Below are 18,350 nucleotides of genomic sequence, written 5' to 3'. Positions count from 1 at the left end.
GTTATGTAAACATAAAATCTGACCTGCCAGTGAAATAGGAAATTTAATTTAAATGTTTATGTATAAATGTTTTAGTATTAGTTAACATAGTTAAATACCAAGCTCAATAAATGTTATCGGTATATGCAGGTTTAGTTAGAACAGTAAAGATAGCTACGGAAGTGAAAAAGCATGCAACTCTTTCACTTCCAGTTTAAATACAAAAAAGGACTGGGACCAAACTGAACACAACATTTCACTCAAAGCAACATGCACCATGGTGTCATCGTGCAGTGAAAAGAATAGTGGCAGACAGGCACTAAGACAGTTAGTAGTAAATGCATTGTTAATCTTCCAAACAAGACCAGTCGAATATTAATTAAGGCAAGCATTTGTAACAGAACAAACCCGTGTAAGTTATTGATTTGCGTGGATAATAATTAATTGATAAAGCTGTTAATGTACTTTTTTGACCAGAATTGTGTTCAGCGAAATTTGATTTTCTTTCCTGAAGCACGATAACCTCATAACAAATTGTGAGTCAAAGCATTTTGTTTTGACGGCAAACGGAAAACGCAGTTTTTGTTGTGGTGTAGGTTTGGTTTGGTTTTACAAATTATGCTTTCATCATGTTGGCACTGAAACAAAAGAAAACTGAACATCGAAATAGGGCAGTCATGTATGACATGCATTTTATACTTGTGACGTCAACAAAAGATGATGACAGCCAATGAAACGAAGTAGCAAATAACGTATGTTACCAAGAAACCATACATACGGTATTGCATGTTTAGGCTAACAGAAAAAACAGCATTGTTGTACAGAAAGTTTATAGCGTTCTTTTTCCATGCGATTGTAGATAGATGCGAATGAAATAGTTTAAAGTTATATACAAGGTCATATCTTTCATATGCAAAGTCAGTATCTTTAATGATTTTAATTTATAGTTTGTAGCTTATAGATAAATTAGCCTGTATATTTGCTGGAGATATTTCTATAACTAGGTATTTCATGTAGGCTACAAGCGATATTGCTGTATAGTGTATACGTTAACAACGTATTGATATTAATTAATTATCGAACGGTTTATATTTCACTTCACAACAAGGTTTTGCTACTGTTTAGTACCTTCTTTTGTTATAATATATACTATGGTTAAAATAAAGTTTTGTATTTACCAGTAGCGTCTTATATTTCATGTTTCTTTTGTAATGTTAACAATATTTTTGTAATAAGATATTTGTACGTTGGCCTTTTAGTTTTCTGGCTTCAGTATCACCAGCATGTACTTAAATGCACTTTGTAGTTTTTTACTGTTGTTTTGCACCGTGAGCTTTGTTAGTTCACAATCATGGCAAAGAAACGGGTCCGTTGAATATCTTGTAGAAAGAGAGCAAGTATATACTTATGCTGAAGCAACAACTTCTTGTTCTGAACATGATGCTATACTTGCTATTGTAAATAATGTGGGTACTCAACGATTCTTGGAGTTGATTATTCAACCCTTACCAGGTTTCTACTTTTATCTTTTTATTTTTTTTTATTAACTTGAGAAACCTTTTACAAATTATAACATTATTCTATATTAAATTTATACATTTATGCATATGTTATGACTTTAAGAGTTAATAAAAAAAACTCAATTGTAAGATACAATTTTAATTTTCCCGATCTTTGACTTTATTTGGATTTGATATTTGCAAGCTAGGCTATCTGAAATGTTATATTTACTTATCAAGTCATGTAAATTTTGTTTAATTTCTTTTATTAACTGTATATAATTGAACAAAACATACTTTTTCAGTGGGAAAAGATTTATTTTTTTATATCGGACTACGCAAACAATTTCGTGGTAAATACGAGTGGGTAGACGGGTCAAAATATTCTAACAGTTTTACCAACTGGATTAGCGGGGAGCCATCGAATGGAGAGTGCGTTATACTTGGTTTTAGCCCGTTTGCACAATCTCATTTTCATTGGTGGTCCTTGGATTGTTCGGTTAGAGGTGGATTTGTATGCCAACGTGAAGCTCGCTCTGGTAAGTGGAATAAATGCAAGCCTACAACCAGCACAGGGCTAAATCATACTGAAAACAATCGAGCCTATAGCATCAAACAGTATTGATAGAAATTTGCGTTTTATTTTTGATTTTAATGATCAATCTGTTATCCGTTTACTGTAGTACTCCACCTGTACTTTTGTTATTAGCCGTCTATCATGTAGCATCAGCTATTATATCGACGTCAATACGCCATAATACGATTATGATCAAATTTGCCATTGCCAATAACTTATCAAAATTTTTACCTGCACAAAAAGATGTTCGAATCTCAGTACGTGAACCTATCCTAGATTTTGTTAAGCCCGCCCTGGACTAGCAGGCTAGTTACGGGCCTGAACAAATATTCACATATAAACGAAATAAATGAAAGCGTGTAAAATGCAATGAATTATTGTCCGTATTGTTTGCAAATATTACAGTATTCAAACATTTCTGGTAAGTCTAACTGTGTTGCTCTAAAGTCTAAACAGTGATACTCGTGGTCAGTTAATACAACCTACAGACGATTCAATCCAGAACGAGTAAAGTCAGGATACTCAATCCAAGGACTATTCAAATCATGTGGTTGGGTTGACTCGTCCAGGATTGAATCGTCCGTAGGTTGAATCGACCTGGAATCCGTAATACGTAGTAATAACGTACATAATAATACGTAGTATTGTCAAATAATTTCTCTTGTCACAAGAAAACGTTTATAATAAGTAAATAGTGTTTACAAATACGGTGCATTTGTGCTTATATCCAGTGCATGGGATATCGATTGTCACCGAAAAAACGACTTCTAACTTTTAAAATATGCGTTTTTGTAGAAATTTTACAACCAAATCAACTTTCAAGGAACCAGATAATTGTAATTTCGGTTGTGGCCTTTGCAGCATTTATAAAAGCAGTGATAACTTGCCGAGTAGTTTGCGACGGTTGTATCAGGTAATATTATTTTTTTCACTTATAAAACGTTGTGCAAAAACTATACGGTAATCGAAAGTAGTCTTTGTACAAGCTTTGTATTAATCAAAATTGTTTTGAATTGAGAAAAAACAATTGTTGACACCGTATCGGAATCAGCAGTATGTTATTTCAAGCAATTTACAATAATTTTTAGCCCGTTTCAGAACGTTTTATGTATAGTTTGTTAATACGTTGTAATTTATTTGTATAGAGACTATTACGATGAAGGATATGATGATTCACGAGAAAACATGGAAATGATGGAAAATCCCGGTATTTGTATAAAAAATCAAATCAAAAATCATTTTATTTGCAATTTAGTATTGCACAGCATACCGGTTTAGCTCTTCCCACAAAACTATGTTTTTCATGTTCTTATAAATACTAATTTGACAGATATACGTCGTCGAAGATATGATGAAACTAAAGACGTCTCTAAGAAAGGTGAAATATTTCGTGTATATTCTATACTTAGACGCTGATTATTGCTTTTACAGTAGAAAGATTATATGTTTAATGGGCGTGCATATATTTTCAGCCGAAGAGCAACCACATGAAAAATATAAAGACATGGACAAAGCCGAAGAAAAGCCAAAAGAAAATGTCACGTAACAACATAAACTTTTGGTCTCTGCATGACGCAATCGCCAGTACTGCTGCTATATCATGTGACAATTCCAGCGCAAACCCGGAAGTGACGTGGCTTGGACTTGAAGAACCTCCACTTTCGACAGTTTCAGCATTTTGCAATTAATCTGTTTATATATTTGACCGTTTTTGCATTGCTTACATATCGGAATTGAGCCGCCCTCTGCAGAAGGTTGGTCGGTGTATTTGCTTACTTTTAACACTATAGCTGCTGTTTTGAACAGTGTACTTTGAGAAAAAACGTGTATATAGCGTTTAGGTCGTTGCTTATATATAATTAATTTATAAATTCGAGCATTAATACGAATTCTCTTTCATATATTGTAACCATCATGACGTATTTGATATGAGCAATGACGTTTTAAAAAAAAATAAGCAAAACCGCGTGAAGAGAATCAATGACCACAGTGGTTTTCAAGTATGTAACTAGGAATGTAACCAAGTAATGCAACTACAGAATAGTAGCCATATATAGTTTCCTTCCTTATTGAATTAGCTACAGTGTGACGTAAATCGAGTGGCAAGAAACGTGACCAGAAGCTAGTCTTTGGGTAATAGGAACAAAAGCGTTTTCTTTGCATTCTAAGACAAAACGTTTTCACAGTAAAAGAGTTATTTTTGTATGCATCAAAAATTTGATACTTTACATCAACAGTAAGCCAGAATACACCATTGAATGATTATTAAGTACGCCGCTTGGCAGTGTTAGACGGTGGAGTTAAAGAAGAAGTGAAAAACAGTATTTTTATTGGTTCTTTGTCAAACGGTTTGAAAGAAAAAAATGTAAAGTTTTGAAAAATATTGTAGAAAAATAGTAACCAAAATGTGTTTATTTAAGTATTGAACAGAAAACATTTATCGAAAGCGAAAGTTAGCTACTGTTGCTTTGCATCTGACAGCATGTATAGGTACCGTATTAATCTGGTTTAGTTTGAAGTATTTCTTTCCATAGTATTGTGTGGCGATATAATCTTCTCAAATTAAGAAGAAAGGAAGCTGTGCTGATAATAGCAACAGCAATTCCCTTTGCTTTCAAAAGTTATAATCAAGCTCCCTATATTCAGCCAACTTTTCTGCAAATCATTCGAACCAGCTTCGTCTTCGTCTGTATATGAGCTTTGAAATTCATATTTCGCACTGCTTGTAAAATACCGTCAGTCATTCGACTACCATGCAAGTGTTAGTATTTTTTCTGCCTGCCATCATTTTCCCGAGCTATGTGCTTGGTGGAACTTGGTATCGATTTTCAGGTAAGGAATACTATGTTGAAAGCATTGAATCTAACGGTCTTGAATATAAAAATGCCAAGAAAGACTGTGAAAACAGACGTGCAACTTTGGCTATTGTTGATAGCCAAGAAATTCAGAGTTTTCTGGTGGACACTCTCTCCCGTTTAGGTATGTATTAAAAAAACTTATATAGGCGTTAGGCATATAATTCGCATCGTCTTGGGTCATTAAACAATAGCAATTATTACAATAAAAACATTGTTTTACCGATAACGATATGTTTTGTAAAAAGTTATAGTGAAGCCGAAAATAAATCTGGAAGTTCTTTTACAAACTTAGTGCACAACGAACATGTTTTAGCTTATGACTATATTCTATATACAGCATGAAAACGTAATTTAATTTTCTATAATTCCAGATTTAACCAAAACCTTGCCAACTTTTATAGAGGTGAGAAACCACGCTTATTATATCGGATTAAGACGTGATGCACCTATAAATGGGTTTGAATGGGCCGACGGAACATCAGCAACAGGCGGTTTCGTCAACTGGGGACAAAATCAACCTAACTTTTTACCTGATCAGTTCTGTGTAATAATGGGTTTCTATTCCGGTTATCCGTGGTGGGACGTTGTCTGTGACGTAATGAGGAGATATATATGTGAAAGGCCAATAATACGTTAGTATAATTCGTAATCAATAATAATTAACACATTTCAACATACATAGAAGAACTTAGAACACGTGCATAGCCTGTTTTGTACAAAAAGACGTTGTTCCTTTACAGTACATTTTTATCATATACTTACAGGCACAACAACGACAATCACCTCTACTTTAACCGTTTTACACTCGACAAGTTCTGCAAATGTTGCAGAAAGCGAAACTATTTTGGTTTCTAACACAGGTGAGCATATCTTTTTCTTCGTCTTTATCTAGCGGTTATTGAAACAGCTTTCTATGTTGCTATTTCATGTCATGAACCGGAAAATTTAACTGTAGATGAAAATGCACAAAAAGCGACTATGAAAAAATTTAAAACGCTTTTGATTTATTTGTATTTTAATTCTTAAACTTAAATGTAGTAACCTTACAAAAAGAATTGTGAAATGTTTTTGATTTTAGGTTTAACCCGGCCGCAACTGGACACAGTATCTCCTGAAGTTACTTCCTTTATTGAACAAGCTGAACAAACTGAAGTGACAACTGCACCAGAAAGTAATTTTTCTTCTTGGAATTATAGTAGTAAACCAAACCGTTTGTGGTGCGAGAGATCACTTTAATGATTTGTAAATCGTAGTTAGCAGAAAATGTTTTGTTTTATTTGCGCAGATCTACCACCACTGTCTACCGTAGCAATTGCACTTATAACACTAGCCGTCATAGTTACCATTATTATTGCTGTAATACTGTTATTCATTCACAAAAGGCAACAAAAAAGGTAAGCAGTTATTCAATACACTGTATGTACATTCTAATACAACTGTATGTTATATAACTTATATTTAATCATGAAACGGTTATAGACGCATTTGAAAGCTATTCGTGCACTTTTTGCAAAACTGATTTCTACATTTTAGGAACGTTTCAGACAGATCAATGGATATTCCTGAACATTCCGTGGAAGCTATTTCAGTACTAGGTAAGCCGAAGTTCAAGTATAGTTTGCAACTAACCTACAAAATTTACCCCATACAGTTTTTAATGTGCAGACTTTTAATATTTCTTTTTGATATAAACTTATTTGTAGAAACTCCTGGTTCACTTAGGCCCGCTGAATCAACAGTTTATAATAGGTTGGGTGAACATAAAATACCCCCAATACTCTATGGAGGTAAATCGTACTGTTTAGTGTCTTGTTTACTGGAATGTAGACAACAACTCATTAAAAGTTAATCTTTACTGTATCGGTAGGTTAATCAAAAGTTTGACAGTGCAACTTTTTATGACGGCGTTATACCATTTACAGTACATCATTGCCAGTTGCTTGTAAAATTTGAACTGTTTTCGTGAATCATTTTGTCAATTAAAATCAGAGTACATTATTATTAACTTTTTTGATTAGTTAATAAAATATGATAAAAATACCAACTACAACAGCCTAACTCTCTTTATGCCATCAAGTAATATTTTGCTGAATTGTTTTCAAGGATCTGTTGATGCACCGACTTACAGTAACCTTGACACAAGCAGGGGCAATGCGACAAATGCGGCACACTCGCCCTACGAATTTGCAGACGAAATTCCAGCAACTGGTGATTACGCAAGACTTAACTCGCACTATGAGATACCACCCGATGCTAAACCTCCTCCGGCGCCCTACGACTTTTTGCACAGAACCTGAGCCTTTCGGCCTAAAAAAGTTTTCTTTATTCTTATTCATTGTCAGGCGGAGTCTTCGACTTGCAAGCATTACCTCCACCATATCGTCTCTTTATAGTTCCTTATTTGTGTATTTGTACTCATACATGTCTCTTTTGTATTCATAATTTTGCCTACATGCAACGCATTTAATTACATATGCACAGTGGTTTTTTATCTTGTCGAAGCAGCTTTGACGACTTTGTTTGTAAACTGTACTAATCAATTTGCTACCATTTTGCATAACAGAAATACAATTCAACTTACTGGTAACCCAACAAGTGATTAGGGAGCCTACAATGGCATCGTATACGACTATACGGTATACACACATTAAGGAGATACATAAAGTTTTAAAATGTGGCTTCATTAGGTGCTAGCAATGCCGGTGACACGTGACTGAGACTACAAACCCGACAAAAAAAGTTTATCTATACAAAGTTTCATTGATCATAGAAATTTATCACATTACACTCGCATGGTTTATCAACTATACAAACTTTTTTGCGCTAATTAAACTGATAAATGAAAAAATTCAAGGTACAGTATGTTTAAAGCAGTTCCAAAGTGGGTTTAATCGTTACTCATGAAATTAAATGCCCGAATTATGTTGTATATTGATTCATGCAGATAATGCAGGCCTAGTTTCTAATAAGCTTGGCTCACGCTGAACGATTGCGTCATTTACGATAGGGTAAGGTGCAAAACTACCACTACCACATGGCTGACGTTAGACGACTACTACGAAGCCTAGCTCAGAGCTCTGCCGAACAATAAGGATAACCTACGGTATTTCAAATAACTAGGACTAGGCTAAACTCAAATACTTGAAGTTGTAAGTTTGGGATTTACTTCTTCATGATTTGTAAAGCAAAAGAGATAGGCTATGGGTTAAGGGGCAAAACCGCACAAGAGAGTACAGTATAAATGTATTGTTTCAAGTATATGAAAAGTGCTATTACAATAGAGAAGAAGAAACCGTTGGGTAATGGCCGACAGTACTTACCAAAACCCTTGCAGCGCAGTCGTGCAAAAGTAGCTTGAATGTTGCTGAATTTTTTTCTATGAACTTGGGTGGGTTTGATCAATTGTGAGAGTTAGAACAGTTTTAACACGGCGAAACATTCTTCTCTTAACTTATAACATAAATTTTATGTTAACTGTACCGATAACACATAAAATACAACATTTGAAAGCCTAATTCTCACCGGGATTCACCAAGCCAGCAACCAGTAGGCAAGCATGCATCAGTAGCAAACATGCACCAGTAGGCAAGCATGCACCAGTAGGAAAGCATGATCCCGATCCATCCAGCCGCCACATTGGTATTAATTTGTAACAATGGAACTGTGACTACATGCGTGCTGTTTCAATCCTTGCTTAGTTGCTTCTGGACAGACAAACGAACTTTAAATACATGATACTTAATCAGCTTGCGTTGTGTAGCATGTTTCGTCGTGGGTATTCATTGGGTTTTAGAAAGTTTAGTTAAGGCTGCGTGATTCACGGTGAGGTTGCAAAGTTTTCCACAAGTTTATAACTTACGTAGATATTGTAAATTTTTTGATGCGCTGTAACATAAAGTGAGGGGTAAGTACAGAAAAAGGTTGGCCTTAAATCATAGAGTAGTTGCCAGTAAACATTCTGGAGAAGGATTTGTAATTTTACGTAATGGTTAAGCGGTTACTTCCAAAATTTTATCGTAAGTTTGGCTTCCTATTGTGACGAAGTTGGCGGCTATTATGACTGCACATTGTAAAAACAATATGCTTGATGACTGGAGTTTGTATTAGGATTTTGTTTGTAGAATGTCATTTCAAGAAACGGAATTTTAAACATGTGTCATGTTTTTGACGAAGAGCATGTTTTTTAGCGGAGACAATGCAATTTCATCACCTGACAACGCAATGGCAGTAATACTTCAGGTAGAACGTAACAAAGACGTTTTGCAGTCCGCTGGTAAAGGGACTACGCATGTGGCTTAGTTTTAAACTGTCGGAGCAGTGGAAGTGAATAGCATTACAGTATCTATTTTTACAAAAATACAAAGTGACTATCTATCATCAAAAATACAAAGTATAATAGGTCACAGAGAGGGAAGTAGCTTTGTCCTATTGGCTAGGCTCATAAAGGCAGTGGTTCTCAACCTTTTTTACTTTGGGACCGCTAGCTGCAATAAATCCTTTCTCACAGACACCCAACTTTAAAATTGTTACTTAATAAGCTATTTATGAGTAACTAAAGAATAACTTGCGAATCCCAGGTTGGGAACCACTGAGCTAGAGAAAAGAGCCTCTTTGTTTTTGGCTTAGTGCATGCTGGCTTGGAACTACGCATTAGTAGTTTTAGTTATGAAATCTCACAATCCAACAAATCATATGCTAGTTGTAACTGTATCGTTATAAGTATACATATACAGACACAGTTACAGGGCTGGTCTTAGAAAGCGCGGGGCTCGATTGGATTTTTGTGCAGCAGTGGTTCTCAACCATGTTGGTTTGCTGCACCCTTTTTCCTTTATTTTTTTTTATTAAGTAAACCATGCTTCTATTTTATTTCTATGGCCTCAAGACGGAAGACGTCTTTATATTTTTTTGTCTGACAAAATTATATTCAAAACAAGAGCCATTGTTCGTGTACCTGAAGTTTGCAAGTTATAAATTGTTCACTATCCGACATTTCGTAAAATAAATATTGTTGCCCTCGATCAATAGAAATGTTAGCACTCCAGATTTTACGTACATATGTAGTACCAGTAAAGTTATGTAGCCTAGGCCTATATATTTCTTTTTCAGTTGTAATGTGGTATTGCGCGAAAGTGAAAGCATTTAGCAGAAGCACTGAATCAGAGCAAACGCCATTATACGTGGTCATGGGGCGTCACCAAAAATATTGAACTCGAATCGCTATTCAAACGCTCTAACTGGCACATCAACGAGGCGCCTATGTGTATACTGTATACGTGATTTTGTACATCATCACAAAGGCTATGAGTTTTTTAACGATTCTGGTTTCGTTTACCAATTCATGCATAATAATGTTGTATTGTTTAAAACTTTAAACGCTATGCTTCAGGCTGAAAGTATAATGGCATTATACTATAACTACGCTGTGTGATGTATGAAAATATTTTACCTCTTTGAATTTTCACATCATGATTTGCCATTACGCTGAGGCGATTTATTGGATGCAACGCGACCAAAGAAAAAACGTTGAAAGCTATATCGCTTTGTATTTTGTTTTGCAGAGTGGTGACTCAAACCCACCCATTTTTTGCAAGAACTAGACTTGACTTGAGTCTGTTTCTAGAAAGCAATTTAAAAGACTTGACATGACTCGGGTCAATATTTGAAGACTCGACTTGACTTGAGTCAGATTTTGTTCATTCGATTTCAATATTAAGGTAAAACGAATTTTTCTTTGTTTTGGCCAAGGCATTAAGGTATAGCTTGAAAGGAAGTTTGTTTGTTTGTTTGCCGAAGGCCGTAAAATGTAGCAAATTTTCAAACATTTCCAACGTTTTTGTTAACATCGAAACGACGTTTATGCTTTCTGCATGATATCGGTTCAGGTATAAATTGACTTGGCAGACTCGAGTCTTATTTGCCAAGTGACTCGAGTTAATTCTTCCAAAAGACTCGGCTTAACTTTAGCTTTTAAGTAAATGACTTAACTTGACTTGTGACACGAGTTTGATGACTTGGTTACGACTCTGTTGTTTTGTTTTGTTTAATTTCCTCCCTATGCTTTGTGCAGGCTTGCTGTATCTTGTGTAACATTTCGTTCAGTCAATTGTTTCTGTTCTCAGAGGACTGTGATGCATACATAGAATATACGTTGCTAAGTTCGGTAGATTTGTATGCAAAAAAAACGACAATACACAATTGCTGTGTACAATAGCAATCGCTAAAAATAGCTATAGCACCTCAAGCACAATAATAATGACAATTAACATGTGTACTTGATATTATCTAAACTTGGCTTCCTTAAAAGATTCACAATTATTTATTTAAAAATTTGAAATTGAATTGAAAATTTAAAAATTTGCTACAAATATTTAAAACAATAAATATTATACACGTTGAGTAGTCATTATGAAACTCTGAAAACTAAAAGGCAAAGCTCCATCTGTTTGAATTCAGTAAAAGGTACGCGCAATGCTTTATACAGTACATGTTTGTTGTTTCGGTTGCTTGATTTGTTGCTAGATAATGCATAAGCTGGCGTCCAATGTAATAAATAAAGGAATACGTGGTGGGCTAGATCTAGTACCGATGTTCCAACTGTTACCAAAAAAGTTTATATAGTCGTAGAAAACGTTAGATTAATTTTCTGAAACCTCGATATATGTCGATAATATCGCTTCAGCTTATTTGAAATGGAAATTTCGTTTCACTGCAGCTTATCTCCTTCGCCAGAGGCTAGCGCAGAACTGCGTACAAAGCCATTGTACATTTTTGGCCAGTTAGTCTTTTTGCTCTTTTCTGCGAGTACTTTTGAGGCTTTTCACGCACAGTAATTGATTTGCTGAAATGTTGTATTGGGCATATTATGACATTCCCTTGGTTTGTTTAGAAAATATACAATATGCGTCGTTTCTTTAATGGAACAACAATTTTCAATGCAGAGCCTGCGTTAGATTTGATTTATTTTCGTCTGTGTCTTGTGGGTGGTGTTGGATCGCTTTTTCGTGGCTTTCTCAATTTTTCGCTTCTATCGCGTTTCGCCCGTGAAGTGTCTCTCTTCGAACTTTTAGTTCGGTTTTCGTGTCGCGTCATACTCCTGGATTTTGATTTTCTTTCTTCTTTATGCTGCTTGTGACTTCGATGCCTCGAAGTAGGCGCGTCTGTTGACTTCGAAGATTTTGATTTACTGGACTTTTTCGCTCTGAGGCGGCGATCTTGGCTTCTGCTGGGTTCTTCCTTTTTGATGACAGCTCGTGTTGATCGCAGTTGTCGACAGTCGTCATCGTTCTTTTTGCTTTTAGGGCCACCGTGGTGTAGCTTCTCGGTATCTTTTGCAATAGATTTATTTTTATTTGATCCTGCGCTTCTTTTATGAGAAACTTTTCCTGAACGATTACTTGTGGTTAATATTGGTCCATCCGAATCTTTTTCTAAAATTTTTGTTAAATACTTTTTAACACAGCGATAACATTCTTGGAGCATAATAAATTTTTAGAAAGTTAAAATCTACATGAAAGCACTGCCTACTCTTCTAGTGGTTCCTCTTGACTATTGGTAAAAACATGCCTAACTCAGACGTCTTTATGTCACTACGTCATTGTTGTACAAAATACACTAAATTTTTACTGGATGTCAGTGAAGGTGGCTTATTGCTGTTTTTGCTTGTAGCTGGCTGAATAACTTCAGATGTTAAAATTTCTTCATTGCCTGGAAGGGGAAACGTGTTGTCCTGCAATGTTACATGATATTTGTCAGCAAATCACAAAGGTAACAATGTATAAGTCGTACTTTTTATGCTTACCACATAACCATATGGTGGAGGGTAGAGAGCTTCTTCAGCTTGAATCCCGTTTGCTGGATATGGGTTTTTCGAATCTGGCTTTTCACGCTCTTTGTTAGCAGGTTTACAGCAAAAACTGTAGAATTAACGTGTCGGTTAGTTAGCTAACTTGTTGTGGGACTCACATTAGCTTATGATGTTTACCCAGTTTTGACAAAGTGATTGCAATACGTCAATACCTTTTGAGTATAATTAGAAACACCACAAGAACTACCAGTATGCTGCAAACTATCACAGCTATCAAACCACCTAGATCCAATGCTCCGAACATCAAGACTTTATTTCGGCTGTCATTGTAGTCATCTGTATAGAGGTATTATCTTGTTAAACTACTTTTTCAGTGAATAAATGTTTAAGAACGTTAAATAATTAAACTGCATTTAAAATGGTACAAACCAGATTTTCGAATTTCTACACTTCCTCCGAAAGAATTTCGAACATGGGTTGGCCGTTGGATGTTTGGTCGTTTACTGAAATATGACAAATGCTGTTTTGCTGCTGTATTTTGGTTAAAATGTCAGTAAGATTCTTTGTTGCTGATCTTTATAAAATTTTCAGCCTTATGCTATGACTAACACTGTATTGCGTTCGTGTACTGCTATGTACCGAGATTTGTCGTTGACAGTGACATTTTAGAAAACAAGTCGAACATAGCCCTTAGGTATACAGGTAAGTGACTTTTACCGCGACTAATTATCCGGTCAGAACGTGTCATTGATAATGTTTTAGATATACAGTAAATCGATATATTATACAACGTTAAGCTTTATGAAGTTCTTCGACTTCTTCTTGTTTACTGAAAACGATTATGAACTGTTTATACTTTGAAAGGTCCAGAATAAAAACTACATACTTCTTTCTGATGTTACTGGTAGTAATGTGGAACCGATCGTATTCATTTTCTCTTGGCTTAGAAATTGTAGTCCTGTTAAAACATTGTATGTTATTTTTATGTTTGATCGTCATTATACTTTCCATATTACTCGATTTTCACTGCTTGACCGCTATAACCAATCAATAAACCCTCATCAATTTACATCATCAAATTTGAGTCAGCTTTGTAATATATGTTTATAGTCGTGTTTAATTGCCAGTATTATTATCACCGTAAAACTTGCAATTTTGCTATATTTTTATCAATATTGTAAATATGGTTATAAGATAAAAACCTACTCACATTTCTCTATATACAAAACATATAGGATTATAAGGAAATGTGGAAAGTTATAAGGATTAGGGATAAAAGAAAAGACTGCTGTAACTAATTTTGTACTTCTTCGTAAACTTGTAGATAAATAAGTAATAAACTTAATAAAATAACTTAAGAAAAGCTTTCTAGAGTCTAGACTATTACAAGCTATGTTACAAAAGGTTTCGTTAAAAATTAGTATGTCTATTTAAACTTTTATATTGGCCTTACCTAAATCCTGGTTCGTTGCTTTTTACAGATCGATATATTATAATAAATGGAGATTTCTTGCTTCTCACCAGATTGGCCAATTCATCGTCTCCCTGTATGTCCACGCGTACTGCCGAACCTGGCCAAGACACAAGGTTAGTAGGCAATATTAACTCAGATTCTTCGCTCATTTTATTAAAAGCTTCCACAATATACAGTGTATTTACTTATTTGGGTTTACGTTCTTGCGTGTGTTTTTGTATGCATGTCTTTTTTCTTTGATGCGTTACCATCGCTAAAATATTATTTCTATCACACTGTAATAAGTAGTAATAAATATCTTGCAATCAATTAATTATTTACAAATTGTGAGCTGTGCATTTATATGTGACTGTTGTGTGCTTAACTGCACGTCTATAAAGGGACAACGCTGAATTACACAGAAGTGCGGGGTTTGGGAATAACATGCTATGGTCTGTTTATACTCGACCTCTTGCACTTTTGCCGTCCCTTGGTACCAGGTCAGGCTATATAGCACGTTACATTCACGCTTTGTGATTTCGCAGATTTGCGTTACTTTTAACGGTAGCTTACCACTGGAAACGTAATCTCCTGGTCTGTTTCTTTCGCAATACCTTCCTTGAGTTTTGCCGCTGTCAATTATCTGTAAAGAAGGTAGTTATGTGTATTGAACTTTAGCATATGGGTAAACCTGTAGCGCATTTATGATATAGTATTATAACATACATACCTCAAGAAACTGTTGTTGACAAGTGCTGTCTTCTTCACTGCCAAAATTTAGTTTTTGAATTGAAATCTGAACGTGCTCATTGGCTAATGAATATATCCTGCCAAACAATGGAAACACATGATAGAAATGTTAACTCACCTTTGTTCACTTTTACGTTACATACGCAAAATCTGTGGAAGTCATTTCAAATATAAGCGTACAGTTTTTAGCGAGTGGCTGTATACAGTCTTGTTTTGGTTTGTGTTAACAATTTGTACATGCCTAAAGATAACTTTTTTATTCGGCCTTATAAATTCAAAACCGTCAACATTGATTTGCTATGCTATTTGCCTATACTTTGTAAGAAATAACAATTTTGTTCACCAAAGGTTTTAAATACACTTGTATGAGGAAAACGGTCTTACTTCCATGTGCATTGAAACTGCGTAGTTTCAATCTTTGTAAAATCTTTGTTGTTAATAGCCCTCCAGTTCAGCTTTGCCGGAATGTTTTTTACACAATGTGTCCCTGCAATAATTAGTTAATTGCATTGTAACTTATACTTTTTAAATCGTCATCGTCGTCGCTCTTTAGAAATACAACTAAAAATTTATCTCGAATTCGATAATGAAGCAACCTATAGCTTAGATACACGTATAACGCTTATATGTATATATAGCCTATACTGAAGTTGCTATTTAGTTATTGTCATAAATGTTGTTACTTACAGCCAGGATCTGATGCTGGAGCTTCCCCTTTTCGTAGCTTTTCAGGCGCTTGTATATGAGTTCTGATGGTGACTACAAACAACAATAACACCATTATTCAAATGTATCGCCATGTTATCTAAGAACTTTTATAATTAGACTTGTAAGTTTTATCTCAGACATTTCTAGACTAAACATTTTCCTTAAGCAAGTTTTACAGTTTCGGTACACTTGCCTTTTCCACCGCTGCGTACATTTCGAACATTTGCTTCCGGGCACACACTGGACATTAATATCAAGCATAGTTTAAGGAAATCTTTCATTTTGTTTTAGAAAGAATACTGACAACAAAACTTCACCATAAGTATCAGAAAGCATATCAATGAACACAAATCCTGGTTTAAACCAAAAAGCAGAAAGTGGGATAATTTTAAAACCTTTTTTCCGAAAACTGTTGGAAATTCAAAACAATAAATTAATATCTAAGAATATATCAAAAACAAGAACAAAAAAAACACAACAGTCTAACCAAAGCCGCAAATACGAGCAACAACGTCTCATTTTATAAAACTTGAACTGTAACTTGTTTACGCAGAACATACACTGTTCTACCCCAGCTTGTTGATATTTTGCTCTTTGGAGCAGCCACAGATTGTTTCTAAAGCTATCTATTCTAGAGTTTCCAAGTTTTGTTTTGACGAATAACATCCGATTCAGACTATGGGGCAATGGACAAGGTTTAAATAATTAAAAACACGCTACTTTGCAATCTGCTTTTCCATGCATAGTTCCGGTCGGGATAAATGATCTAAAATGTCTATCCTCACATGCAAGTACTCCTCTCCTGCAATAATCGTTGCCGGTTTTTCATTGCTAGTCTTCATAGGTATGTTTTAGCGAAGTATGTTTTCCCTGAAATCAATCGTCATGTTAATTTGTTCTTAAATACTCGACTCTTAGTTTACGGAGTTATACAAGTCTGCACGTAACATATATTACAATACAGTATGAGTTTACCTAGTCGGTGTGTACTAACTCTAGAGTGTATTTCCAAATTACCGATTGGCTACCACGACTAATACAAGATATGTACGCTTTCTGTGCGACTATATTGACACCAGCGTCATCAGTAAATCTCGTAGAATTACCGTGAATAGCCCCCAGCGTTTCAAGGTAATGTCAAATTGACGATCTGGTTCATAACAGGCTTTAGAAATAGTCTCACCATTAGATGTATACAATTACTGTTCCGTTGCCTTCTACAACCTATACAGCGGTCGTGTAATGGCGCAATCTCGTGATTTGATCTGCCTTATACTGTTATATTACACTGAAGATTACGGTTAAGTGTCATTTTTCGATTTTTGGCAATTACCTTGTTACAATATATTACAGAACATACGATATGCTTTGTGCTCGTTTTACAATGATTTCTGATATATTGCTCATTTAGCTCTTTACATCTTTGACTTTTGCCCCTTTGTTAATCCTTAACCCCTTATGCGTTAATTATTTCACTGCACATGCTGAACCATAAATGTTGTACAGGTACAAATTCGTATTGCACCTGCTGGTCGTATAAGAGTCAAACGTATTATTGTTAAACTTGACACCTAACATTCATGAGTAGCTCATCGATTTCTTTTAAAACTACAGTAAAAAAGTTCTCTAAAAATGTAAAATTAGAATTTTGTTGAATTTCGTTTTCTGGCCAATAGCAAAAAAACTCATGAAACTCATATATTTTTGATAATTCACAAAATAAGGTGATATATTCATTAAAGATAGAACATAGGAGATAAATGCGTTTGAAACTATTTTAGTGTGGCAAGGCATTGTCTTTCAAATACGAGTAATTTTAAAAACTTTGCGCATAGCATTTTATTTCTATTTTCAATAACCGTCAATGATGTTATTTAAAAGTATTAACTGCATATGGATATAAAACCCAAGAGCAGATGTGTTTAATATTACGAGCACTAAACTCGATGAGAAATTATTACTTTAAAACTTTCGCTTTTTATATAATTAGATAAGCAAAAATTAGTATCTTTTCGCATTTTCTCTCTGCATACTTTCAGTTACATTGTCCTGGTAATGCAAAATTATACTTTAAACATTTTTTTCTTTTATTTCAAGAATGGTGCATCGTAACAACAATGCTGCTTTTAGATTTACTAGGGTAATTAATTGCAGGGATTTATTCAAAAAAAAATAAAACACGCGTAATAAAACAATTGCAGCAACAATTTGTGATCACTTTAGATTTGTTGATATCATATTACCTTTTGACTTTAATGTATAACGAATACATACGCCGATAACCAGTGTTTAAAAATTTTCTTAGCAGAAACATGCCGTATCGCTACATTTATAGCTTTAAAATTTTAGTTTTTCTGAAAATAACTTCTGCATGTAGTTTTCGAATCGTGTGCGATAAAATACCTTGAAGTTATTGGTTAATTGTTTTTGTTCTTGATAAAAGCACAGCACATATGGGCATATAGCGTCGAAATATAAGACCTATTTTATTAGTTATTATATGAACGGGTTTCGCAAAAATTAGGCTTTAACGAATCCGATCTACATCTATTCTTGTTGCCTGACAGCCTCATGTTATCTTATCTGTTATGCGTTTTACTCTGTCCAACTTGGAAAGATGGTCACTTGCGGGAATTGGGGGAATAAAATTCGAATTGCACAAAAGATATAATTACAGCCTAAAAACTTTTGTTAAATTTTAATATCAGACTTTAAGTGA

General features: G+C 34.7%; 3 protein-coding genes across 3 annotated transcripts; 2 read left to right on the top strand and 1 right to left on the bottom strand.

The window, feature by feature from the left end:
• Nucleotides 1-282: 282 nt before the first annotated feature.
• On the top strand, nt 283-3,964 carry LOC143460407 (uncharacterized). The gene is made up of 6 exons (XM_076957897.1): nt 283-1,491; nt 1,784-2,017; nt 2,851-2,968; nt 3,201-3,262; nt 3,386-3,433; nt 3,528-3,964. Exons 1-6 carry the CDS (start codon nt 1,263-1,265, stop codon nt 3,599-3,601), a joined length of 765 nt encoding a protein of 254 aa, XP_076814012.1. The 5' UTR covers nt 283-1,262; the 3' UTR covers nt 3,602-3,964.
• A 128-nt stretch (nt 3,965-4,092) lies between these two features.
• Nucleotides 4,093-7,500, top strand: LOC143460406 (uncharacterized). The gene is made up of 8 exons (XM_076957896.1): nt 4,093-5,034; nt 5,315-5,545; nt 5,678-5,773; nt 5,992-6,084; nt 6,199-6,307; nt 6,447-6,508; nt 6,617-6,700; nt 7,017-7,500. Exons 1-8 carry the CDS (start codon nt 4,809-4,811, stop codon nt 7,208-7,210), a joined length of 1,095 nt encoding a protein of 364 aa, XP_076814011.1. The 5' UTR covers nt 4,093-4,808; the 3' UTR covers nt 7,211-7,500.
• A 3,568-nt stretch (nt 7,501-11,068) lies between these two features.
• On the bottom strand, nt 11,069-16,036 carry LOC143460376 (uncharacterized). The gene is made up of 12 exons (XM_076957860.1): nt 15,825-16,036; nt 15,611-15,682; nt 15,308-15,410; nt 14,904-15,000; nt 14,747-14,816; nt 14,174-14,291; nt 13,607-13,678; nt 13,150-13,223; nt 12,933-13,056; nt 12,715-12,829; nt 12,540-12,642; nt 11,069-12,343 (listed from the first exon to the last, which is right to left on the bottom strand). The coding sequence occupies exons 1-12, from the start codon at nt 15,910-15,912 to the stop codon at nt 11,874-11,876; spliced, it is 1,506 nt and encodes a 501-aa protein (XP_076813975.1). The 5' UTR covers nt 15,913-16,036; the 3' UTR covers nt 11,069-11,873.
• Between the last annotated feature and the right edge of the window lie 2,314 nt (nt 16,037-18,350).

Source organism: Clavelina lepadiformis, chromosome 5 (assembly GCF_947623445.1).
Source record: "Clavelina lepadiformis chromosome 5, kaClaLepa1.1, whole genome shotgun sequence".
Classification (NCBI taxonomy): Eukaryota; Metazoa; Chordata; class Ascidiacea; order Aplousobranchia; family Clavelinidae; genus Clavelina; species Clavelina lepadiformis.
Note: the sequence above shows the minus strand (reverse complement) of the source record. Positions and strands in the feature narration are given on the sequence as shown.

What these genes read in the sequence shown, in the direction of transcription:
- LOC143460407 (XM_076957897.1), top strand. Translation starts at nt 1,263, where the DNA reads ATGTACTTAAATGCACTTTGTAGTTTTTTACTGTTGTTTTGCACCGTG. An exon ending in GATTATTCAACCCTTACCAG is followed by an intron (nt 1,492 to 1,783) that starts GTTTCTACTTTT and finishes ATACTTTTTCAG; the next exon opens with TGGGAAAAGATTTATTTTTT. An exon ending in TAAAGACGTCTCTAAGAAAG is followed by an intron (nt 3,434 to 3,527) that starts GTGAAATATTTC and finishes ATATATTTTCAG; the next exon opens with CCGAAGAGCAACCACATGAA.
- LOC143460406 (XM_076957896.1), top strand. Translation starts at nt 4,809, where the DNA reads ATGCAAGTGTTAGTATTTTTTCTGCCTGCCATCATTTTCCCGAGCTAT. An exon ending in CACAAAAGGCAACAAAAAAG is followed by an intron (nt 6,308 to 6,446) that starts GTAAGCAGTTAT and finishes TCTACATTTTAG; the next exon opens with GAACGTTTCAGACAGATCAA. An exon ending in GGAAGCTATTTCAGTACTAG is followed by an intron (nt 6,509 to 6,616) that starts GTAAGCCGAAGT and finishes ACTTATTTGTAG; the next exon opens with AAACTCCTGGTTCACTTAGG.
- LOC143460376 (XM_076957860.1), bottom strand. Translation starts at nt 15,912, where the DNA reads ATGAAAGATTTCCTTAAACTATGCTTGATATTAATGTCCAGTGTGTGC. An exon ending in AGCAACGAACCAGGATTTAG is followed by an intron (nt 13,679 to 14,173) that starts GTAAGGCCAATA and finishes ATGTTTTAACAG; the next exon opens with GACTACAATTTCTAAGCCAA. An exon ending in TTTCTAATTATACTCAAAAG is followed by an intron (nt 12,830 to 12,932) that starts GTATTGACGTAT and finishes TTAATTCTACAG; the next exon opens with TTTTTGCTGTAAACCTGCTA.